Raw genomic sequence first — 25,263 nt, 5'->3', positions numbered from 1 at the left:
GAACCCCTTTATAGGTTTTTTTCTGTGTAACCAGGCATAGCATGCACCATGTCATGATATTAATGTACCATTGTTTTGACATGTGTATAGTATAGATGTTGTTGTTGTTTTTGTTGTTTTTCTTTTTTTTATGTAAATGTTTCTAAAAATCATTAAAAACAGTGTTGGAAAAAAAATGTAGCATCATAAACATCTGCTTTGTACATTAAATATTAAATGGATTAATTTGACACATCTGGTCACACAAGAGACACACTCAGCAGTAACAAATAAAGCAAGGAAAAACAGCCTATCATGTAAGTGTTATCAAGAGTGATGGAACACGGTCTGTTTAAATGCATTACACAAGCCAACTGACATTCATTGAGTGCTTTAAGAATGAGATAGAGCCTTAGTTCAAAGCTCAGATAACTTGTGCTCACCATACTGACAGCTGGATCCATTGAATCCTGGGAGGCAGTCACACAGTTGATGCACATGGCCTGTACACACACCCCCATTAAAGCACACACCGTAAGTGCAGAGAGCTGGAACAGGAAAAAGAGATTTAAAAGCAGACAGTCCAGCTGATCATTCTATGGGGAAATTTAACAGGAAAAATACATCTTCACAGAAAATATTAAAAGTTGGTTCAACAAGAAGATCAAATTATTCATTCAAATATCCTGCAAGAGCAACTTCTCCCAACGATCAAGGCAAGAGTGATAATGAAGTGTCTCAGAGATCATTTCATTGAAATTTTGGATCAGTGGCCAGGCAACTCCCTGGATCTTAATCCCAGAGAGCCCGTGGTCAATCCTCAAAAGGCGAGTAGACAAGCAAAACTCCACAAATTTTGATGAACTCTGAGCACTATAATAAGGCAAGAATGAATTGCTATCAGTCAGGATTTGGCCCAGAAGCTGATATCCAGCATGCCAGAGCAAATTACAGAGGTTATGAAAAAGGGTCAACACTGTAAATATTGACTGTTTGTATATATCAGGGGCGTAGAATTTAGTAGGGACGTGTCCCTACCAATATCGAGTGACACTGATATATCCCTAGCAATATTTTCGTTTAAAACTTTAAATATATTAAATATTGATGTCCCCGTCCCCACCAATTTCAAAATAAAACCTACGCCACTGGTATATATTGAATGTTTTGACCAATATAAGCCTTTAAAACTTCTAAAATGCTTATCAATTGTTTACCATAGAAATGTGTGAAAAAATCATCTACAAATACTGAAGCAGCAAACTGTGTAGAACACAAAATGTATGTCACTGCCAATACTTTTGGCCAAGGCTGTACAGCTGTCTCTTGCCACTGCCTCTGATGATCACAAAGGTGCATTGTATCCTAGCTCGCTGCAAGAAGAGGTCACAAAGCCTTCCAGATTCTTACAAGGCCACTGATGAGAAGTTAAGCTCTGCCTTTTAATGGCCTTTAAGCATTAAAACAAACAAAACAAAATGAAGCAGAAGTGACAGTGACCTACAGAGACTTATCTAATAGTATCTTTTCAACTATTCTCATGGATTTCAACACCTCACTGACCGAATCCAATGCATAATGATTTACTTTATGTTTGTTTGTTAGAGAATATAGTTGTATTGTGCCCTAACAACCCTGAACCATCCTGAATCAAAATAGAGAGTCTATTGAAATAAGCATCTGATGAAAAGATGATTTATGTGATTGACAATGGCAACAAAGCCAGAATCCTTCTCAAGGAACTTCCAGAGAAGAACAGGAATCGAATTAATCATGTAAGCCATTCACTACACAATCCTTCAGTGAATGATGTTTGTACATCATTAACCTCAGGCCTGCAGGTCTACACGTTATCACTTTAATTTCATGTCATTTAGATATCTATTTAATCAGACATATGACAGAACTGACTGTGCAAACACTTACGATAGATGCACCCTGCCTCTGCATTGAGCTGGGACCATCCAGGACAGCATTTGTACGTAGTCTTAAAGTCTTGTCTGTAGACTTGTCTGTAGCCCATGTAGTAGGCAGTCCTACAAAGTGATTAGAAGATATGATTACTGTAAACCTACGTTAGTAAAAATTTGAGACAAATAGCAGAGTCTCACGGACAATGAAAATTGGCCAATCAGAATGAAGAGAGAGTGGTGTAATAATAGACTTTTGAAAAGATAGATTGCTCAGTCTAAACCCCAATTAGTTCAGTATTTGTTCAGTGCAATGGCAGCATTTAGCAAGCCCAATGCCTGTTTCATGGGGGCTATTCAATCACCTTCCATAATTGCCAAGGGAGTTGATGGCTCTGAGAGTCTTGAGCTTCCTTTTGATTCCTGAAGCATCTGAGACCCTTAATAACCATCGTCTCTCAACAAAAGGATCAGTTTCTAACTGCTGTCTTTCTCTAGCCCTCTGCCCATTCTCAAAAGCGGCTAGAGGTTGGCTGGCACTGAAAGGTGTGCCAGTGAGAAATGGCTGTCGGGCTAAAAAGGACTATTGATAGTGATTCAGGAGAGAGGGATTCTTTACTGCACGTAAAACCAGAACCAACTTTTAAAAATCGTTGTAGCTGTATTCAACCTGACAACAGTTTGACCGGCTCTTCAATCTGACAGTCAAATAAACAAGTACCTCCTCTCATAGTCCATACACCAAGCATGACCTGTGCATCCTTGTCTCCAAACCTTCACCATACGTGTAAAAGCCTGTACACATGGCTGTTTCTCAGCTGTGATGACTCTCTCCTGCTCTGAGCAGACATTTGGCCTGAACAAAGGAGAACGAAACAATCACTTTCCATTTCAAGTGCATAATGCAGCTCTTACATTACAACTCTGTTTTAAAGTCTTTAAGAAACAATAACTGGAAATTGATGTGTAATCAGTTACTAATACTATTATAGTCAAGTAAAGCACCTTTATTTATATAGCGCTTTTTACAATGCAGATTGTATCAAAGCAGCTTCACAGTGATAACATGAAAATAATACAACAAAGTTTGTTTCTAGAAGAAAATTGCGTCATCGTCCACCTTAATATATTATATATTAGGCTACTATATTATATACAATATAGGCTTAATAGTATTAGAAACGTTTAGGCTATTTCAAAATGAGAAAACTTTATACTGTATTTAATAATAATTCACAGTTCTGTAAGAATCAAAAGATGATTACAATTTAAATGTCATTATTATTATTTTTATTAATTCATATTTAAAAAAAAAAAAACGTTTCAAGAAAAGAAACATTAGTACACACAATCATCATGCAGTCAATAAAATCCCAAAATTATAATAAAAACATGACTATCTCCATGATACTTACATGAAAGGCTGCAGAGCTCGACGACAGCGCGATGAAAGGATCTCTGCAAATAGGAAGAATAATATCACCGCGTGTACATCCATGTCAGTGTCTGACAGCACTTGACTTTTCCATACTGCTTCAACTGAGTGTGTTCAGGTTTCATCTGTAAGCCAGCAAATAGCTGAGTAGGAACCGCATGTCTGGTACAGCTCAGCTGAGTGTTTACTATAATAGCATTTACAGTAACGTGTTGCATGAGCAGGCGATATTTTTATTTTAGTTTTACATAATGATGAGCAAAGTTTTTGTCCATCTTTCTAAACAATTGTTGTCCTGTTTTATTTTTTAGTTGTACTTTTTGTTCACTTGCAATGCAAACGTTTTCATTGAACTTTGCAAATGAGTTTAGCAATAAAACAGTTCGGGATGCAGCAAACATTGAGCATCTGCGTAGTATAGGTACAAACCACACCATAGACTGTAAAAAAAAAAAACTATACGTTTGAAATTGTCTTTATATTGTGCTGCCACCTAAAGGCCTAAGCACCTTAACTGCACTTGTTAAAACGACAATTAAATACCTCACAATTCAGGTTCTAACGTTTAATTACGAATTTATTTAAATTTCATATTTATGGAGTAAAATAATGTTATTATAATTGATGTAAAAAGAAATGTTAATAAACGTTAGGACACACCTTCTGTTCTGCAGGTCTTTCTGCTAAAAAATCTTTTTTGGTATTTCATAATATCGCTCATAATTATAACAACTTCTTTATGATTCTGCTAGTAGTATTAGTTTATAAACTGTCTATATTGTACAATGACGACCCACATGAACCAATAAATCAAGTCATAGGCAGCACGCGAATGCCTGATGTTAATTTGTTAAGCAGCGGTTCTCGCCGATAAATATAATTACATTTAAAAATACTTTTTGTATTTCTGTAATTAAACTAAAATACAATATCAGGTAGAATGGAAAGAAGACACAAACCCCTTTTTAATGTTTTATTAAAGGTTGGCTGTTTGGGTCCTTAACCGCAGAGCATTGTGGGAGTTGTTCCTCTGCAGCAATGGCTTGGCTTGTAGTCAGATTAGCAATATCGCTGTCCTTATTATATACTGCATCGGCGGTATTTGAAGACCAAGTTGGAAAATTTGATTGGTATGTAAACGGGATTTGTAGCTGTGTGTTGGTTTCACGTGTAATCCATTGTGGGATTTCTGCGACTGTAAAAACAGCCGGTACTTTAAGCAGGCTGCTGACTGTTGGCAGCTACACCGGGCTGATTGTTAACATCACTCTCAACTCACTGCGATTTCTTTCAGGAGGGAACAGTTCATCGGCAAGGTGCGTTTTGCCCTGTTTGACACTCATTCGCAAGCGTCTAAAAAGCTCCTGGTGGCAACTGACAAGAACGTGTTTGCTTCACTCAATTCAAGGACTGGAGACCTGTGTAAGTCTTTGCCCTCATTTTGCACATTAAATATTATGTAGGCTTTGTGTATGAAGTTGCGGTGAAAATGTTTTTATTTTCCCTCTAGATTTTTTTTTTTTCCATAAGCCTTATTGGTTATTAGACTAAAACCGAATGAGCGTCCATAATAATGTTGCTTCAAAAACTCGTTTTACGTGATCGAAACCCATAGTTTTAAATACTGTCCTTTGATTGTTTTTTAATGACAAAATACATTTAACAAGTCTGTCTGACAAAGTGATGCATCAAATACCTCTGGAATATTTACATATGTGTTCTTTTGCAGTTGACAAATGTGCATTTCTTAAAAAACAAACAAACATAAAACCAAATTAATAATAAGATCTGGAAATCATTACAAACTTGTTGTGGGAAAAAATACAACTTTTGATTATAATATAATACCTACTTGTTTGAGATCAAAGATGCTGTTTTACTGCTGTTTCTTTGTCTAATGTTGTGAACCTCTTCCTCGAACCTCTTTGCATGTTCAGCTACTCATGTACTCAACATTTAAGGGTTGTGGGTTTGCTATTGTGTTTGGTATAGTTATAAACCAACAGAAATAATCACAATAGTACCTTGTTTCTTACTGGTTTTATGAATGGGTGTATTATCAATCCTTATTCTTTATTACTTCATGATTAGGCTAACTAATTTACTGAATACCAAATGTATTAATCTTGGGTTTCTGAATCATAATCAAACTAATCTAAGTGGAGAGGTTTGTCTCCACCTTTGTCTTTATGTAAAATATGCCTACATAAATAAACTTGTTAATTAAAAATGCAAGGAAATTGATTTGGTTTTGTATGATCAATTCATTTAATAGTGTTAGTGAAATGTTTTTAATTCTTGCAGTCTGGCGTCATGTGGATAAAACTGGACCAGAGGGCCATATTGATGCGCTGCTTATGTATGGACAAGGTAACCATGTGGTGAAAAGTGTGTGTACTGTGAAATTGGACTTGGTTTTTGGCTCTTAAATGGTTCTTGTCTCTTAGATGCTGTTGTTGTTGTCGGGAATGGCCGTCTGCTTCGCTCCTGGGAGACCACAGTCGGTGGCTTAAAGTGGGAGGCAGTGCTTGATACTGGGAGGTTGTATTTTGTGTATGTTTTATTGTGACTGTATTAGGTTTAACTGACACATCAAACTGAGTGTCCTCTTTTGACCACAGCTTTCAGGCCGCTGCCTTAATTGGAGTTCAAGACTTTGTGAAGTATGTTGCTGTGCTGAAAAAATCTGCTATCTCTCTCCATGACCTTTCAAGTGGCAGTCAGATATGGGTGGAAAACCTACCTGACAGGTGATGAGAAATCCTGGAACAGCTTTTCTTTATATTGCAATTATTACTGATTATTCTGATTGCTGTAAAAATACTCTGCTGGAGATTAGTTCTAGCTCTCGACGACTTTTCATCTTTTTGCATCCTACAGTGACACTGTTCAGTATCAAACTATTTATTCTGGTGGGAATGGACTGGTGTTTGTTTTGGGATTTGTGCCGAGCTCCCATATTGTTATTGTTGAATACAAAATTGAAGATGGAGAAATCATGAAGAAGGTATGTTTACAGTTTACAGCACCGTTCAAACGATTGGGGTCAGTAGGATTTGTTTTTAAAGAAATTAATACTTTTATTCAGCAAGGATACGTTCGATTAACAGTGTGACAGTCAAGATATGTATTAATGTTACAAAAAATTACATTTCAAATAATTACTGTTCTTATGAACTTTCTATTCATCAAAAAATCCTGAAAAAAATGTATCATACTAGTTTCCACCAAAATATGAACTGTTTTCAACATGATTATAACGATTTAAATGTTTTTAACATGATGATGATGATGATGATAATAAGAAATGTTTCTTGAGCAGCAAGTTAGCCTCTGAGAATGATTTCTCAAAGATCATGTGACACTGAAGACTGGTGTAATGATGCTGAAAATTCAGCTTTGCATCACAGGAATAAATTACATTTTAACATGTAGTCAAATAGAAAACTGTTATTTTAATTTGTAGTAATATTTCACAATATCACTGTTTTTACTGGATATTGATCAAATAAAATGCAGGCTTGGTGAACACAAGAGATGACTTTCTTACCGATCCAAAACTTTGAATGGTAGTGTATAATGTGACAATAATACATAAATATATGAAAATAAATTGAGTTTTCTTATTGAGAGAGTCAGATTACATAAATAATGATACAATCAATCACACATTTGTTTTTCTTAGAAATCAGTTGAAGCCGCATGGATGTCAAGCTTGGAGAACAGCTGCGCAGTCATCAGCTCAGGGAACCTACTGTGTGTGGATCAGATCACACAGTCCTTGTACACTCTACCACTGCAGTCTGCAGAACACACAGAAATGAGACAGATCCACCTCCAGGTGCAGACGTCACTACATTTGTTTTTAACGTACAGTGCTTCCTCAATCTTCTGTAACTATCTGTAATATCACGGATGTCTCTTTCTCCCCCCCAAAGACGCTAGATTTGGAGGTGGCATCTGGATTCCAGCCTGTTCTGACGTCCACTCAACCCAATCCGGCACAACCTCCTCTCGCTGAGTTTTTCCTTCAGCTCAGTCCAGATCATCACATCCTTCTGCAGCTCAAAGATGACCTCATCGCTCCGCTCCGAGACTTCAATCCAGTAAGAACTGAAATGTCTCTCACATCTAAGGCCACGTTCGCACCCGGGCTCTGAACCGGTTCAAGGAACGAAAACGAAAATTGGAAATGAATGAAATTAACAGGAACATAAACAAAAATGAAAACGAAATCAAGTTTAATCTTTCTGAGCAGAAACGCTTTTGAATGACCATTAACCAGTTAATGTTAGAAGCAGAAATTACCATTAACCGGTTAATGTTATTTTTATCATTCTGTTAATTATTTTAATTTGGCTGTCAATCAAACATGAATTCAAATAGTAGAGCCTATGCAAATGTGACATTGGTGCTTCCGTCATGCATAAAATGCCTTCGCTTTGCTTTTGGATCTCAGTTTTTTTCAAGGATATGTTACCAACCGTTAAAGTATTACATTTAAGTGAAAATTAATGGCAGGTAATATCCAGTGTGGAGTGTTTTGAAACTAGTGAAAATTGCGGTAGAACTGCTACTAATCAGAAAATGGAAGAGAATTTATATAAGAGACGGTATTTTTTTTTTCTAGTCAAACTGTTTTTGTAATGTTTCAGAAAGAATGCATGAACAGAAATGTTAAAATACTGATTCTGCTAAGAGTGAACCCATTTTTTTTCTCACCGGTTTTTAAGCCCTGGTTCGCACAGCAACGGAATACGGTTGTCAGTCCTGTATTTGAGTCCGTAATATAGTTACATTCACACGCAGTTACGTTATTTACGGGATTGAAAACCGCATTCTACAACCGAAATCTCACCCGTAAATTTTCAGGACTCACAACCACATTCTCTAAAAACCCACACTGTGTGAACTTAACTGGACTGGACAACTAGTTGTCTGTCATGTCATACAGTGCGAGAACACAAACACATTGCACAAACGTGTGTCTACCGTGTGTTGCGTGTTTTTGTGTGGTAGTTGAGAGAATACGGGGTTGACTCCCATTGCATGTTCCTACAGTCAGTATTCAAGATGCTACTGTGAGTTGCAGTGTGAATGGGATATTTCGAGACTCACACCCATAAGTAAATGCGGTTGTCAATCTCAAAAACGGACAGTGTAAATGTAGCCTAAGATTGGGACCAGAACCATTAAATTCCTTATAGAAATTAGTATTTTTGTTCATTTAAAGACTTAAAGCCCAATGTTCTTCATATTTCAGTCATATTTGGCAGCTTTTGCTACATCTGGAGAGAAGACAGTTGCTGCTGTGATGACCCCAAAGAATGATACTGTGAGTCACATTTCAAAAACTCTCTTTCTAAAAAAAGTCTTTCTATGTATATACTTGTATTGTAATGGTTTGTTTTTCTTACTCAAGGCTTGCAGCATTAATCTGTTCAGTGCTGACACAGGGCGAAGGCACCTTGACACTACCATTATCTACCACATGGACCCTAATGGAGGAAAGCCAAACAGAGTGAGGACTGATGCTGAAGCATATGAGCTTGAACGATTATAGGCCATTCATTTGTGTTGTAGATACATTTTGCTTGTCTGTCCTTTAGTTATATGTCCACGCCTTTCTGAAGAAAGATGACTCAGTGGGCTACAGAGTCATGGTGCAGACGGAAGACCTTACACTCACCTTTCTACAGCAACCTGGTATGAACTGCACTATGGAGGACGAGGAGTGCCACACTTATCTACCAATTTATTAATTACAATGAACAAATAATGAATTACAATTAAATAACTGTATTTAAAAACTATTTAATTCAAATATGTGACCCTGAATCACAAAACCAGTCAAAAGTAGCACGGGTATATTTGTGGCAATAGCCAACAATACATTGTATGGGTCAAAATTATCGATTTTTCTTTTATGCCAAAAATCATTAGGATATTTAGTAAAGATCATGTTCCATGAAGATATTTCCTACCGTAAATGTATAAAACATTTATTTTTGTGAGTGAATGCAACACAATCGAGAACATAAATGGACAACTTTAAAGGCGATTTTCTCAATGTTTTGATTTTTTTACACCCTCAGATTCCAGATTTTTAAATAGTTGTATCTCGGCCAAATATTGTCCGATCCTAACAAACCATTCATCAATGAAAAGCTTATTTATTCAGCTTTCATGTGATCTATAAATCTCAATTTAAACAAATGTACCCATGTGACTGGTTTTGTGGTCCAAGGTCACATATAGAATATATAGAAAATATAGAAACTCTATTTTTAAATGTAAAAAAAATAAAATAATAATTTTTGCATTTAAAATATTTAAATATTTTTTTAAATGATTATTTATTACATTTTAACTAAGTTTATTCAAATTAAATAAACTGCTTTAAATAAGTCAATACAGTGATTTGTCGATTTGAAACTGACTTATTTACATTTTTATTGTTGAATTAATGTTGATAAATGATTTCTTCATTTTGTTTGTAGTGGGTCTCATGGACCTCCATACTATTCCTGTAAACAATGATGTAAAATTCAAATAATTATATTTTTCAGAGAAATATGTTATTAATAATAGGATATTATTATTAATAATAATAATGCTCCTTATGAGGACATTTTTTTTATTAAAACTCTGCTTTTAAATTTAGCCTAAGTTGTCAGCCACTGCCAGCATTTTTTTTTTTAATTTTCACAACTTTCATGGCCCCCAGAATATTTTATTGTATGAATAGCTGAACATGCAATATATCAAAAGAGAGAACAAAGCCCCTGCTTTTTAACTAAATAAAAGGTTTTATTGTAGCTTCATGCATTCTTTTTTTTTATCAACACTTGAATGTGGGTATGTTTTGTAAAAAAGCTACATTTTGAACAAAAAGCTTTCTTTCAAAGACTGCAGTGTGCATAAGTAATAATGATTTGATCAATTGTGTCTGCTTCTTTGCCTGTTTCGATCAGGAGATTCGGTACTCTTTCAGAAGATGCATGATAGCGCTCCCATACCATATAATTCTGTCAGTTGCGGAAAAGCGGTGTCTCATAAATGACGGAAGATTGTCAATGGCGGGGAAAGAGTTAATATAAACAACAAAAGGCACGCGGTTGATTTTTGTGTTCTACTGTAGGCAGAGTAGTCTGGATGAGGGAGGAGGCCCTGGCTGATGTGGTCACCATGGAGATGGTTGATCTGCCACTCACTGGAACACAGGCAGAGCTGGAGGGAGAGTTTGGAAAGAAAGCTGGTAAAGTGCAACATAAATGGAAACCATTGTTTATGTCCTTTTTTGCTTATAACATATTGTTTTTAGTCTTATTCTTCCATCCTGCCATTTTGGAGCAATCACGTTAAGAAAAGTTGGTTCACAATATGAACACACACATCTTAAAGTCAACATGAAGTGTCATTTAAAAGCCGTTTTACTTAAGATGTTTAATTTAAAAAAGTACAGCTGGACTTTATTTTATCCATCAGGAATTTATTTAAATGAAAAGTTGTCTTTATATGATTTGAAAGTCATTTTTGCCTTTTAAAATACATGCACCAATTTAAAACATATATTATAAAATAATATAGAACATATAGATATTCATGTTGACTTTAAAGTTTAAAATCTGTTTAGATTTGAACCCTATAAACATTTTCTATATGTGTTATGTAAGCCTGTATTCTGTGTTTGTGATGTATATGTGTTGTGACGTTGCTGCTTTTGCTGGCTAAGCACAAAGACCCTTCTGTCTTACTCATCTGTCCTGTTTTCCATGGCGTGCCATTTCTTTCTGTATTTATTTCTTTCTGTGTTTTCTTTTGCACTCGCTGCACTCGGATCCAGCCATTCAAGGTAAAGTAGAGAGCTTCCTCTTAATTTTGCTTCTCTTCCTAATCCCGTTTATTTTATCCAACGTCAGTGTCTCTAACTTTTAGACAAAACATTGGCTCAAAAATGTTACTAAAGTAATGTTACAGCTGATTGTTTTTTTTCTTCAATGCAAAAAAATGGAGTCATCCCTGACACTTATCACTGATCTCTTGTTCCCTTCAGATGGGCTGTTACCCATGGTTCTCAAGCGCCTCTCTTCCCAGTTTATCCTGCTGCAGGCCTGGATGGCCCACCTCTGGAAACTCTTCTACGATGCCCGGAAGCCTCGCAGCAGCGTGAAGAATGAAGTCACCATAGACACACTATCTCGGGATGAGTTTAACCTGCAGAAGATGATGGTGATGGTGACTGCCTCTGGAAAAGTAAGTTCAGAAAGCACAGATGTTGTTTTGTCCTTTTAGCTGTCCTTCCGGTAAACAAACACACGTGTCGTTTTTTACACAGCTCTTTGGCATCGACAGTAAATCAGGAACCGTTTTGTGGAAACAGTATTTAGAAGACATTCAACCCAACTCCATTTTCAAGCTCATAGTGCAAAGGACCACTGCCCATTTTCCACATCCTCCACAGTGCACACTTCTTATAAAAGACAAGGTAAGATTTTGAAGTTCGCTTTTGTATGGTCTAATGCCATTTGCTTGCTTGCTTTTGTTAGCTTGTTTATTCATTTGTGCAGTTGTCTTTGTTTGCTTGTTTGTTAGTTTTACTCATTTGTGCATTTGTCTGTTTGTTTGCTAGTTTGTAAATTGTGCATCTGCTTGTGCAATTGCTTGTTTACTCGTTTGCACGTTGGTCTGTTCATTTGCTTGTTTGTTTATTAACTTAAGTTGTTTGCTTGCTTGTTAGTTTGTTTACTTATTTGTGCATTTGTTCATTTAATTTGTCTATTCGGTTGCTTGTTCATTTGTTTTGTAATTTGTTTTTGTTTATTTCAGGGCTGTTATGTGTTCATAATTTAAATAGGATGATTCAATATTGAACATTATTACTTGTTTGTGCTAAATTTAAACTTGGGTTGTATTTATAGGACACGGGTCTTGGAAGCCTATATGTCTTCAATCCTATCTTCGGCAAGAAGAGTCACATTAGTGTCCCTGCTTTACCCCGACCTGTGCTTCAGACCCTTCTGCTACCTGTCATCGACCAGGACTATGCTAAAGTCCTTCTACTTATTGACGATCAGTACAAGGTAGGTATCCGTCCTTCTGACAAACCTTCTGTGTTCCTTGCAGAATGTGAACCTATTTCTTTTATTTTCTCTTTCAGGTCACAGCATTCCCATCTACTAAGAATGTTCTACAGCAACTTCAAGACACAGCATCCTCTGTTTTCTTCTACCTAGTGGACTCCAGTCAGGGAAAGCTGTCGGGTTTTCGTCTGCGCATGGTTGGTAATCATTCAGCAATCATACAGATAGAAAGCACTTTTGGTGCTGGTGTTCATAAGTGAATTTATTTCTTTTTTTTTTCAGGATTTGTCTACAGAGCTGATCTGGGAGGTGGTCATCCCCACTGAGGTGCAGAAGATAGTGGCTGTCAAAGGAAAGCGTGCAAATGAGCATGTGCATTCCCAGGGCAGAGTGATGGGGGATCGAAGCGTGCTCTACAAGGTACTGCTGACCTTTATGACTGCTCTTATTGGCTAAATGAGATCACATTTCTAATCGTATGTCCTGTCTGTTGTTTGTCCTACCTGTTGTTCCTCTGCAGTATCTAAACCCTAATCTCTTGGCTGTGATAACGGAAAGCACAGACATGCATCAGGAGCGCAGCTTTGTTGGAATCTTCCTGATTGATGGTGTGACTGGCCGTATTGTTCATGAGGCAGTGCAGCGGAAGGCCAGAGGACCAGTTCACTTTGTGCACTCTGAAAACTGGCTGGTGGTAAGTACACAGGCTTATCTATCTTTGGTTTGTTTTTTATTATGCCTGTGATAGATATATACATGTTTCTGGTACAGAATTGAACACTACTTTTTGTGTTTTCTTCCTTATAGTATGTATACTGGAACTCCAAGTTTCGTAGAAATGAGTTTTCTGTGTTGGAGCTCTTTGAGGGAGCAGAGCTTTATAACAGCACAGTATTCAGCTCCCTGGACAGACCACATCCACCTCAAGTGCTGCAGCAGTCGTATATCTTTCCTGCTCCCATAAGCACTTTGGAGGCCACACTTACAGAAAAAGGCATCACCAGCCGACACCTCCTTGGTTAGTATTGAGCATATTCTGCAGTTCGGATATTGACAATTATTGTTATTATATGTTATTGCTATTACAATATTATAAACAGGGCTGCCAACTCTCACGCAATTGACCCAATTCTCACGCTCTCACGCCACACCCCCATATTCTCGCGCAGCAGTGAGGAAAAAAAATCACGGCGCATGATCTCGCAAAATAACGCGCAGAGAGATCAGACAGGCAGTGTGAGTTTTTTGTGACAATTGTGAGGGAAATACACAATTTATTCCCATAAACTGTGCAGTCAGCCGTTCTCCCTCCCATCTGCACCGTGCGAATTGTGAACGCAGGCAGGTCAGTTAGTTACAGGGCGCTCCTTGTCTCCGTCCAGTTTAGGCTAGTAACTAATAGGCCTATGCTGAGCTGCCAACTCTCACGCATTGGCCGTGAGACACCCGCATTTGATTGGTTTCACACACCACACCCTCGATTTCTCACGCTGAAGTGTCAACCCGGTCGGTCAAATGCCTGAAAGATGAGTTTATCTATAGATCTACCTGTTGAGCCACTCGTGATCGACTAGTTATACCGCAAATTAGTTAAAATATCCCGTAATCTAGAGCGAGCGTGCATGCGATATTGTGCTCCAAACCGCGCGCGCGCACGGCAGAGGTAAGCGAGCGAGAGACCTTGCGTGTGCAGAGACACAAAAATGTAAATTTAGGCATCACTATGTATTTCATAATGCACAGATTGAAATATGAATAACAAATCCTTTTAAAATCTGCTATATAGCGGTATATATTTAATATTTATATATTTATATAGCGCCTTTCTACAAACTCAGGGTCGCTTTACAATATTAAAACACGTGAACATGGCAGCAGGCATAGAGACACATACAGATATACTGAGTGTACAAAACATAACATACAGAACATGAAATCGATCTGGGTTAGGAATCAGAAAAACATGAGGTGAAAAATGTGTAATCATATGAGGCCGCCAATGTGTTGGGGAATGGAATTCCAGAGGGTGGGGTCAGAGATACAGAAGGCCCTGCCACCAAACGATTTGTGCCGCGGGACCAGCAACAGACCAGATTTAGAGGACCTAAGTGTTCAGACATGGGTGTACTGCTATGAATACGGCTTTGAATGTGATGAGAAGTGTCTTGTATTGAAAAACAGGAGTAATGTAGGGAGATTTCTTGGTATATGTGAGGACCCTGGCTGTGGAATTCTGAATATATTGGAGCTCATTTATTGTTGTAGTGTGGGGAAGCCTAAAAAGTAAAAATTGCGGTAGTCTAGCCAGGGAGTAATGAAAGCATAGACTATGGTCTCAGCATCATTGATATTAAACAAGCAACGTTAAACAGACATAAATAAGCAATATTCCTGAGGTGAAAAAATTTGGTAAGTGTGAAAATGTGGGGAAGGAGAGAGAAGAATCAAAAATTGTGGTGGAAGGTCAAACCAGGAAACCCGCAATAACATTAACAGAGATGTAATTTTTATTTTTATAATTTTTTTTATTTTATATATACATCTTAAAGATAAAGGTCTTAAGACAAATATCGGCATTATCTTTTGTAAATTCTGGGTGTTACTCTTTTTCTTTATAGTGGGAATGCCATCAGGAAACATTTTATCCTTACCAAAGATGTTTCTGGACCCACGGAGACCAGAGTTGATCTCAGAACAGAGTCGGTGGGTTCTCACATAATATTTACTATGTTGAGAGAAATGTCACGCGCATGATTTAATCATTATGATTAACAAATTGCTTGCCGAGTAACCAAGTTGAACAATGATTCTCACACCATTTAGGGAAGAAAACCTCATACCATATGCTCCAGAAATGCCCATTCGTACGGAGTGGTTTATAAACTACAACCAAACTGTGTCAAGAGTAAGAGGCATCTACACTGCCCCTTCTGGCCTGGAGTCTACCTGTTTGGTAAGAGTCATAGTTCAGTCCATTTTTCCTTTCACAGTATTAAGTAACTTTTTGTTGGTATGATTAGTCTTAATTGAAGCTCTGTTTAATGTAATAACAATGACATGAATGTCCATAGTCACACTAAATAATTTCCATTTAATTACTTTATCCTATAGGTGGTTGTGTATGGTCTTGACATCTACCAGACCAGAGTGTTCCCCTCCAAGCAATTTGACGTCCTTAAGGATGACTATGACTATATATTAATCAGCAGTGTACTCTTTGGCCTCTTCTTTGCCACCATGATCAGCAAACGTCTAGCAGAAGTGAAACTGCTGAACAGGGCATGGCGATAAGACTCATCCTGATGGCCTGTTGACTTCACTCTCGTCCTCACTGCAATGTGGTTGACACATTGATGGCAGGAGACTAGCTGGTGACCGTGTCAAAACTGCAAGATCATTTGATAAGTTTGGTGTATTTTTGCAACCAGCTGTCTTGGGGATCTTGTGGCGTCTTGAGTGTAAGTGCATAGATGGCCATGATAGTTTTTTCCCTTTTCAGAGAGATGTAATGATGTAGGTCTTATTTTCCCCCCAGCATTGAACAATACACTGTCTAATTTGTTAATTTATTGTGCCTTTCGGGGTAACGGCTCTTGTGATTTAAAGGTAGACTCGCCAAGTATAACAAAATAACTCTTTTAATTTATTTTTTTTCATTCTAGATTTCATTAAGTAAGTCTGAGTCTGCCTTTCAAAGAGGCTGAAGGATGAGTTGATGTATTTTCAAAATTAATATTGAGGAAGGATTATTGCAAAGGGACTGCTATTTTAATTTAAATTAATGAAAAGATTGAACAATGTGATTTGTTTTTAAATTAAAATAGTAGTAATATGATCTGTTGAGGTGTTAAAGAATATATTGCCTAATTCCATGTACATGATTTGAATGGGCAAACACTAGTGCACATGAGAAATATGACATTTCAAGAGTCAAGACATTTGGATCATTTTCTCCTGTACATTAATGATAGAAGCTTCTGCATAGGAGTTCGGGTAGTCTTTTGTAGTTATTTTATGGTATGTCAAATGCACTGGATGGTTTGGAGCCATGTTCTTACTTGATATATTTATGAGCAAGATCCTATTATGCCATATACTTTGATTTTGACTCATACACATGCAAATCCTTGTGATTTTACTATTGTGCAGAATGTTTCTACTCTTTTGATTTTCATAAATAGGCCTGTTTATATACATAATTTTGAAAGCGTCCCCTCTGCTGCAAATTAATGATGTCAGAAAAAAAATTAGTTTAATAATATTTATAACAAAAGGATATTCAGTTAAGTTGGTAACAAACCTAATGCTTTTTTAAACATGCATAAATTATTTGTTTCCCCCCAATCAGTAATAAAAGATATCTCCTTCCTAATTGTTGACTCTTGAATTGTGTATACTCTTAATATATTTATTGAAGTTAGAACTGCTACAATTGTGGGTAGTCTGGGCAATAACCGTTGAAATACGTTCTGGCTGATCATTAAAGGGATAGTTCAGCCCAAAAATGTAATTCTGTCAACGTTTACTCACCCTCATGACGTTACAAACCTGTATTGAAAGGACCAGAGAATAAGACATTTTGAATCATGTTTGTAACCAAACCGTTTTGGTTCCCATTGACTTTCATTATACGGACAAAAAAAAATGTGACCGTGTGCAACTGGTCTGATTTTTGATTATTTTAAAGGGATAGTCACTTAAAAGTAAAGAAGAATTTTTTTTACATATTTACTTACCATCGTGTTGTTGATGACGAGATGTTAGGCAGAATGAAAGCCTCAGTTACTATTCACTTACATTGCATCTATTATCCCCCATATCATTAAATTGAATAGTGACTGAGGCTCATTCTGCCCAGCATTTCCTTTTAGGTTTCAGAAAAAGTAAGTATTACAGGTTTGGAAAGACATCACAGTCCTGTTACTTTCTCAGAAGGTTACAACCACTGTAGGTTACAACGTGCTCACATCATGACACAACACGTTTCATGTTTATCTCTGACGACAGTTCCTGTTATTTGACGTCTGATGATTAACCTCATTTCCGCTCTTGGATTCTAATAGAGTATCTCAAGATGGCGTCGAGTGGAGGAGATGGAGAACCTGAGTGGACCGCAGCCGTACGGCCACTTTTATCAGCGTCCTACACGGCTTTCGAAACGAAAGAGCTACCTCAGCTTATAGGATCCATCATAAACAGGTCAGACGAGGGCTTGTTTGTTGAGTTCCCCCGTGCAGGGCTGAAATAAACTGTTGAGTGACTCCGCATTAGCTGTGATGCTATGGCAGCACCGAGGCTGTGACTCAAAACCTAGTCAGCTGACTACCTTGACAGCATTTCTGAGCATCATGAGAGGGTTTGGGCCGTTCCCAATACGCACATACTAACCCAAAATGCTGTCTGAAATGGTTTCCAAAGCCAAAAATTATTTTGAACGCGCAAATTATGCTTTAAAATGCTTTCTACGTAGCCAGCTCGTTGGGCTTTGAGACACAGCTGGAGTGTTACTGTGCATTTACAGTAGCAGATGCATCAGATTTTGCTTCATCATCAGGCCGGGGATCCATTCTTATACGTTCATATAACCGGCCCGAATGATATTTTAACAATGTCGATTACTTATAATGAACCCTAAATCCACTGACATCCAACCCTAAATAAAATGATTTTATATTTGTGTCGGAAGTGAATTAATTGACAACGAATGAGCTTGTTAGCCTCCCTCTCGACTAAACCCAAACAACGCTAGTTAGTTAGCCTGCTAGCCACTGTCAAGACGTGCTACTTATAAGCGTCCCTTTAAAATGTCAACCAAGTCAATCTTCATCAGTCAGTGGAAACCACATTAGTCCCATTTACTCAAAGTTTTAATTTTAGTCGTTTCAATTTGATGCATATGGGGGTGTGCCTGCTAACTAGCCAGCTATGATATGACTTAGCAGCTGGTGCTAGTGTTGTTGATGGTTCGCTAATTGTGTCAGCCTCGTTTGGTTAAAAATGAAACGTCTAAATTCTATTTTAGTTTGTTGTAGGTTTAGTTGTCCGTTTCAAAGGCTTATTTGTTTCGGTGCAAATATGTGTAACGTTACTGTCATCAAAGTTTCGTTTTTACAGAAAAAGTGTTAGGTGTGCCGTATGCGCAAATAAACACATTAGCGTCTGTGTCATTTAATACTTAATAAACACTGATCTGACTACGAGCCAAGCAACTGTCTGAGCTTTAAAATAAACACTAAACACACTGAGTCGAATTTATGATTCAAAAAACGTTAACTGTTGTCTTTTTGTTTTGTCGGTGTTCATGAGCTAAGTGCAACTTAACCAGTCAAAAGTGAAAGTAGTACTATTGAGCTGTCAATCTATACTGGACTAAACCTGTTTATGTTCGTAGTTTAATAAAGATTGAGTCTAAATTTTGTTTTTAAATTCAAACTGCAATAATTGTGTTACTGTCCCATATGTCTCTATTCATCTCTCTGGATTGAATCATTAATTATGATCAGTATATTGTTTGCTGACATGAGTGTATTTGTTCAAAAATAAAAGTCTATTCCCAATGCAATTCTTTTAAATGTATATAAAAAAACCTTTAAGGCGTACCATTAAATTAATGTTGTTAAACTAAATCTGAAATAAAATTAAATATATCAGATGATAGACTTAAACTTGAAAAATGTAAATGAAAATTAGAAATGCTGTCTTGGCAAGGCAACTAACTGAAATAAAATAGGTTTAAGGTGTCGTACTAAAATAGTAAAATTACAAAAACTGAAATAAAAAAATTAAAGCAAGCATATAAGAATTATATTAAAAAAAACGAATAAAAATGACAAGCACAAAACAACATTACTAAAATAATATATATATATTAAAAAGCTAATTATTAAATACAATAATATAAATAATACTAAAACAACTGGTACAAACTGGGCAATTATTAAAATAAATTTTAGGAATCATTTAACACATGCAACTTAAACACTTTTTAAAGATGTTTGATATAGTGTTTGTTGTTATACACAAATGAGGAACTTTGATATTGCTTTCTTGCAAGCATTCAGTCTGTCAGATATGGTCATGCATTCCTACTCCAAATAAATGTTTGTGCTTTGGAATTATTTGTTTTTCACCTTTTATTGCTAACTAGGCTAGTTGTTACATGCTTACTATAGGACAGTTTCATAATATTGCTGGATGGAACAGCATTTAGTGAGTTCTTTAGTTAGTTTAGCCCAGTCTGGATGTATTCTGATATGTTACACTGACTTTCATAATTCAATTTATACTGGATAATCCAGTCCCGCCCTACATTTGATCTCATTACATACCTGGTGTCACTTGGAAATGTCACATTACGAAAGTAAAATGAGTTGCAAACTGCAATTTATAGTGATTGTAACCATTTTTCTCTTCTTTTTTTATAGTGAATCTGAGATTCTTCACCATGACAAACAGTATGAGCCATTCTACTCCTCTTTTGTGGCACTATCTGCACATTACATCACCACTGTTTGTGGACAAAGTATGTCAAATTTCAATATTTTATTCTAAAACTATAATTTCCTTCATTTCTAGCCAAAGTAGGCTACATCATATGTTTTAGCTGAATGTAGACGTACACAGATTTAACTGGCTATTCACAATATTCCCATTTAATAACAGTTCTTCTGTCACATTCTAGTCCCCAGAAATCAGTTGCTGTCAGTAGCTGCAGCATGTAAAGTATTGATTGAATTCTCATTGCTGCGTCTGGAGAATCCTGATGAAGCATGTGCAGTCTCTCAGGTCAGACATGAACCTTTTGATCAGAGCATGGTGTACATCCTGTCTGTTTGAATAAGCCTAGCATTTTCTTATAAACTAACTTCCTTTCTCTTTCTGCTCAATAGAAGCACCTGATCCTCTTAATAAAAGGCCTTTGTACTGGCTGCAGTCGATTGGATCGGACAGAGATCATCACCTTTACTGCGATGATGAAGTCGGCCAAACTTCCTCAAACTGTCAAGACCCTTTCTGATGGTAAGAGCTGTTTTAAATGGTCATAGCCACAGTTCCAGTGCAAGCAAATTCAGACTACCTCCTACAGGTAGCATCGGGTCCGTATGACAGCTTTCACCAATTTTTCATGCAAACCTTACCGCGTTTCGAGCTAAGCTGCCCGTATGAAAGCACCCTAAGGCAAATGAAATGTCTTACTTGGTGTAATGACCTGTTTTTGGGGGGGGGTAAATCTCTGTGGTTTAAATATAGGCTAGACCCAGTATTACGGGATGGGAATATGCAGCAGCAGTGTTTTGGTGTGTTAAATGATGCGCCTCTTGCTTGTTATTTCAAGTAAATAACTTCAGTTGGTGAAGGTGTTTGCTTTGCCTTTTGCCTTAAAAAGGCTAATTAAAGGGACATAACATCTGGTGTAGTGCTGATTTGAGGGAAAATCTACAGAATTAATTTATACACAACTGTTCAAGTTGGGGGACTGTAAGGTTTTTTTTAATCCTGTTGAAAGAATTATTTTGTGCTGGAGTACATTTCTTGTTATCAATGTTGAAAACGGTTGACTTTTTTTCAGGATTCTTCTTTGATAAATAAAAGGTTTAAAAGAACTGCATTTATTTGAGGGGGAAAAAAAATGTGTAAAAGTATAAATGTCTTTACTGCAACTTTTTTTGATTAAGTAGTCCATCCTTGCTGAGTATTAATTTCTCCCCCCGGTAGTGTATGGTAAAAAAAAATTGAAAAGGAGCTGAAAGAAACTAGGATACTCTTTTTGGTAAATGATATGTTTTGACAAAATATTAAATAAGAGGTGCAGAGGTTCTGTAGGATTGTAGGTTTTATTGGAAGTTCTAATAGTGTGCAAATCTGCTGGGACATATTCCATGTGGACAGATTCCTAAGGTGCCTTTGTTGTTCATTTATGTCTTACAATGATGATGCAGGGCTGGTGGTACCCAGATGTGTCATAACTATATTTGTCCCCTAGGGGTGTGCAATATATCTCGTCTGTTTGTTTTAACGATATGCCGCCGATTTGACATTATCGAGTATATCCCTCACACAGAGAGTGCATGCATACGTGATGTAGTCTTGTAGATTAGACTAGTGTGGGTGCACATTTTCACTCTGTAATAGTCTATATTTATATAATTTAATATAGTTAATAAATATCACACGAAGAGTACAGTTTTTCTCCAGATATCAGCATAACACATGTGATATTGATTTTATACAAGTTTAATACACAAGAAGTTAATTTTAAGTGACTTAAATTTTAGACACCATATTGCCTGTTCTATTTCCTTTTGCTCCAGACCGCCAGAGGCAGTGCTAAAGCACTAGTGGAAAATCCCCACACTCACGCTTGACAGAGAATCGAATAACAAAGTTGTCACCTCGTGACTCATGGCGTATCTTCAGCTATAATACCCACTTAACACTGTGACATCGTCACATTAATTTAAGTGTTCCTTTGAAACAAACTCTTGTGGTGGTTTAGAATGCATTACATTGGTTATGTATCATGTTTATGTATGATGAATGATACTCGTATGTATTCCTGTGTAATATTCCTGTGTATACTTAGTTTCCACTGTGTATTTTGATATCTCTTTAAGGCCTCGGTCGCCCTTAATTTCTATCAAGGCGCGCCTAACCTTACTTAAGGACCAGGTGAGAATCAGTAAAAGAAAAGAGAGGGTTTTGAAGACATGGCGCCAGCATTGTTTGCTGCAGCTATAGATTGATAGTTAAAGCTTTGTTTCCTTAGGGTTTTGATAGTATTTTTCAAACGAGACGTTAAGGCACGGCTTTAATGCGAGCGAGAAGGACAGAAAATTATTAACTCACCTGGATTGTTTACTCGCATGCGCGTCTTCGACAAGAGGACGAGCCTTGACCCAAAATTCTGAACTGCGTGAGTAACATTGCCCGACGATCTCCGGATCTGGTGAGATCAGTCCTATTTTTGTATTTTTTTGGAGTGGTATACCACTGGATCAGCGCTCTACTTTTTTCCTTTTTTTTGTTTTTGTAGATTACGTTTTTCCGTAAAGTCCGAACAGTGGATTATTCTCACGGACTAACTGCTTTCTGGTTGGAAAGTCTGGAGCATACTCTTGAGTCAGCCTGGACGGTTTTTTTTTTTGGTTTAATTTTGTGGACTGGGACAGCTGAAAGGGGAAAATTGTGAGGATGCACTGGATAATTGAGTCCTTTGTAATATACTGCGCTAAGCGCGTCAGTCAATTGAACTGGTTGATGCGTCTTTTGTTGATTGTTGTTCAGCGCCGCCTGAATATTAGTGTATTGCTGTGTGCCTTATTAATTCCCATACACCTGTTCTTGGGCATGTTTATCTGTTTAAGATAGCATTGGGTATGTATCACTTTTGAAGGTTGTTATATTCACGATTATTGCTTTTATTCTAAAGATCCCCTTGTGCGTTTTTAGTGACACCTCTGCTTAAAAAAGAGCAGTAAAGGGCGGAGTGTTACAACACGTCAAATCGATTTCTTTCTCATTCTGGCCTGATTGAATCAAAGTGACTTTATTTTGTGCAGCTTGCTGCTGAAGAGTTCTTCAGGATGTATGCAGTGCACTGACGCACTGATGAGCTATTGTCTCGTGCATGCAATTCTACAGAGGGGAGTGAACAATCAATCACTCCCCTTGCACAAGAGGGGAGTGATTGGCACGTGGAGAGGGTCTCTCTCCCTCTTCTTCACTTTCAAACTCTTTGCAGAGGAAAACATGTTTTGGTGTGCACAGACAACTAGGTGACGTTTTGTCAGACCGCAGATGCTCTGTCATGTGGCTGGATGTCGCAGGGAGATTGGACTCTACACTCAGAAGTGGTGCTAATGATATGGAGGACATTTGGCGCAGCAGTAGATGTGTTCACCGACAATCAGACGTCTTAATGCCCTCTTTGGTTTTCCCTGATGGATGAACCGGGATCTCTGGGTCTGGATGCATTAGCCCACGACTGGCCAGACGTGACACTATTTGATTTCCCCCCGTTACCACTGATTTGGAGGACTCTTTGCTGAGTGCGCGACTGCGGCCACCGTCTGCTGTTAGTGGATCCTCATTGGCCTGCGAGGCCATGGTTTCAGACTGTTTTCACTGATAATAGGACCATCTTGTCGTCTGCCCAACAGACCAGACCTCCTGAGTCTGCTAGAAGGAAGAGTTTGGCACCCACATCCAGATCGGTTGAAACTGTGGGTGTGGCCATCGTGCCCACCAGAACTCTCTTAGAGTGTTCAGAGAGGGCCAGGCATGGACACTGTTTTGAGTACACATGCGGCATCAACGCGAAAGTTGTATGTTTGAAAATGGAAGATGTTCTCTGACTGGTGTTCTAGCTGTGATGTTGATCCATTACACTGCTCAGTTGGATGCATTTTGGATTTTCTGCAACATCTTTTGGAACTTGAGCGTTCTACATCCACACTAAAGGTGTATGTGGCGGCTTTAGCAGCTCACCGGTCAGAGTTTAGTGACTCATAACTTCTGACTGGGTCTGACTGGCTGATTGTTGCTTTCCTGAAAGGAGCTAATTGTCTGTGTCCTCCACGGGGCACGTGGATCACAAAGTTGGACTTGGGTATGGTTCTCAATTCCCTTTCAGCCCCCATTTGAGCCAATGTTAGAGTCTGACATTAAATGGCTGTCATTTAAGACTGCATTTCTCTTGGCCATTACAACAGCGAAACGCATGGAGTTCACTCACTCACTGGATTCCGTAGTGTTTCATTGTGGCCCATCCTGGCATTCTACCCAAGATCTTGTCTTCACAGTTTATGAACCAGCCTATTGTGTTGGCTGCACTGCCAGCAGATCAAGCTGACATACGGTTGGAGCTATGTCCAGTTAGGTCTTTGAAGGCTTACATTGAAAAGACAGCAGCCTGGCGTAAGAATGATCAATTGTTTGTCTGTTTTAGTGATGCACGCAGAGGTGCTGCACTTTCTTAACAGAGGCTGACACACTGGGTGACGAAGGTAATTTCTCATGGGTACGAGTCTGTTGGGCACTCTGCGCCCTCATCTATTCTCCGTCATTCTACACTTTTTTTGGCAACATCTGGCTCTGGCGGTCTTCTACTTTCACATAGAACCACAGTTACGTTCACCAACTTTCAACGTTCGCCAACGAAAATTGTTCAAATCAAAGCCATGGCACTGTAATTGCGTCTCTGAGTAACACACGGCGGTGTTTCCTTACTGAATGAATCAGCTTTTCGTTGAATCAATGACTAAGATGGATTAAGACAGTCAAATGCTTCATTCCTGAATGAATCAGCCATTTGAATGAATCTGTTGAATCTCAATGACTCATTTATTAACGGTGACTTGCTTCCACCTATTGCCGGTTTTAATTTCACATTGAAAGTATCTTTTCATGTTTTAAATAATTCCAAATATCAATATTCAACGTTTTACTTTTAAAACATTATTTATGCGTTTGTTACTGCAGGTTATTCATTTGTCACCTCTGAGCTGCATTAAACAGCCTGTGTAAAATGCTACTTCAAATGCAGCTTCTGTGTTTCCTCTCCATTCCAAAGATTCATTTTGTTGATACTTATTTAATTTGATTGGTTACAGCCCTTATTATTATACAGTCTTATTATAATTGAATTTGAGTAAATTTATGAAATTGACGCAAAAGATGATGCATGCATATAATAAGGTTTTAAAAATGGATTTATAAAGGTAAAAATGCCCATAAAATACAAAAATCTGTCACTGCTGTGAACTGACCCCCACACAGAATATGAAGAATATCAAAAACTTTTAAGAGTCAACTATCCATAGCAGTCCTAAACCTGCCAAGGTACCAGCACAATAAA

General features: G+C 37.7%; 2 protein-coding genes across 15 annotated transcripts in view; both read left to right on the top strand.

Moving 5' to 3' along the window:
- The first annotated feature begins 4,338 nt into the window (after nucleotides 1-4,338).
- Nucleotides 4,339-16,521, top strand: emc1 (ER membrane protein complex subunit 1). 2 transcript variants are annotated; one of them, XM_056268033.1, is made up of 22 exons: nucleotides 4,344-4,454; nucleotides 4,619-4,746; nucleotides 5,629-5,694; nucleotides 5,772-5,865; nucleotides 5,946-6,074; nucleotides 6,205-6,331; nucleotides 7,010-7,165; nucleotides 7,263-7,430; nucleotides 8,588-8,659; nucleotides 8,747-8,845; nucleotides 8,934-9,030; nucleotides 10,466-10,582; nucleotides 11,381-11,580; nucleotides 11,663-11,812; nucleotides 12,246-12,407; nucleotides 12,485-12,604; nucleotides 12,690-12,827; nucleotides 12,928-13,101; nucleotides 13,215-13,425; nucleotides 15,026-15,110; nucleotides 15,231-15,360; nucleotides 15,519-16,521. In XM_056268033.1, exons 1-22 carry the CDS (start codon nucleotides 4,363-4,365, stop codon nucleotides 15,696-15,698), a joined length of 2,895 nt encoding a protein of 964 aa, XP_056124008.1. In that variant the 5' UTR covers nucleotides 4,344-4,362; the 3' UTR covers nucleotides 15,699-16,521. The 2 variants fall into 2 exon arrangements, with proteins under 2 accessions (XP_056124007.1, XP_056124008.1); XM_056268032.1 differs by having other exon boundaries at nucleotides 4,339-4,454; nucleotides 8,588-8,845.
- A 928-nt stretch (nucleotides 16,522-17,449) lies between these two features.
- The window catches only part of ubr4 (ubiquitin protein ligase E3 component n-recognin 4), a 61,142-nt gene continuing 53,328 nt past the window's right edge, over nucleotides 17,450-25,263 (top strand). For all 13 annotated transcript variants that reach the window (XM_056268082.1, XM_056268078.1, XM_056268075.1 and 10 more), the window contains exons 1-4: nucleotides 17,450-17,606; nucleotides 19,832-19,929; nucleotides 20,089-20,192; nucleotides 20,297-20,426. In XM_056268082.1, coding sequence (XP_056124057.1) covers nucleotides 17,482-17,606; nucleotides 19,832-19,929; nucleotides 20,089-20,192; nucleotides 20,297-20,426 — 457 coding nt within the window. In that variant the 5' untranslated portion in view covers nucleotides 17,450-17,481. The remainder of the gene's footprint in view (nucleotides 17,607-19,831; nucleotides 19,930-20,088; nucleotides 20,193-20,296; nucleotides 20,427-25,263) is intronic.

Source organism: Rhinichthys klamathensis, unplaced genomic scaffold, assembly GCF_029890125.1.
Source record: "Rhinichthys klamathensis goyatoka isolate OS25496 unplaced genomic scaffold, OSU_Roscu_1.1 h1tg000269l_1, whole genome shotgun sequence".
In the NCBI taxonomy this organism is placed as follows: Eukaryota; Metazoa; Chordata; class Actinopteri; order Cypriniformes; family Leuciscidae; genus Rhinichthys; species Rhinichthys klamathensis.
The sequence above is the reverse complement of the archived record's forward strand: the minus strand, read 5'-3'. Positions and strand labels throughout refer to the sequence as shown.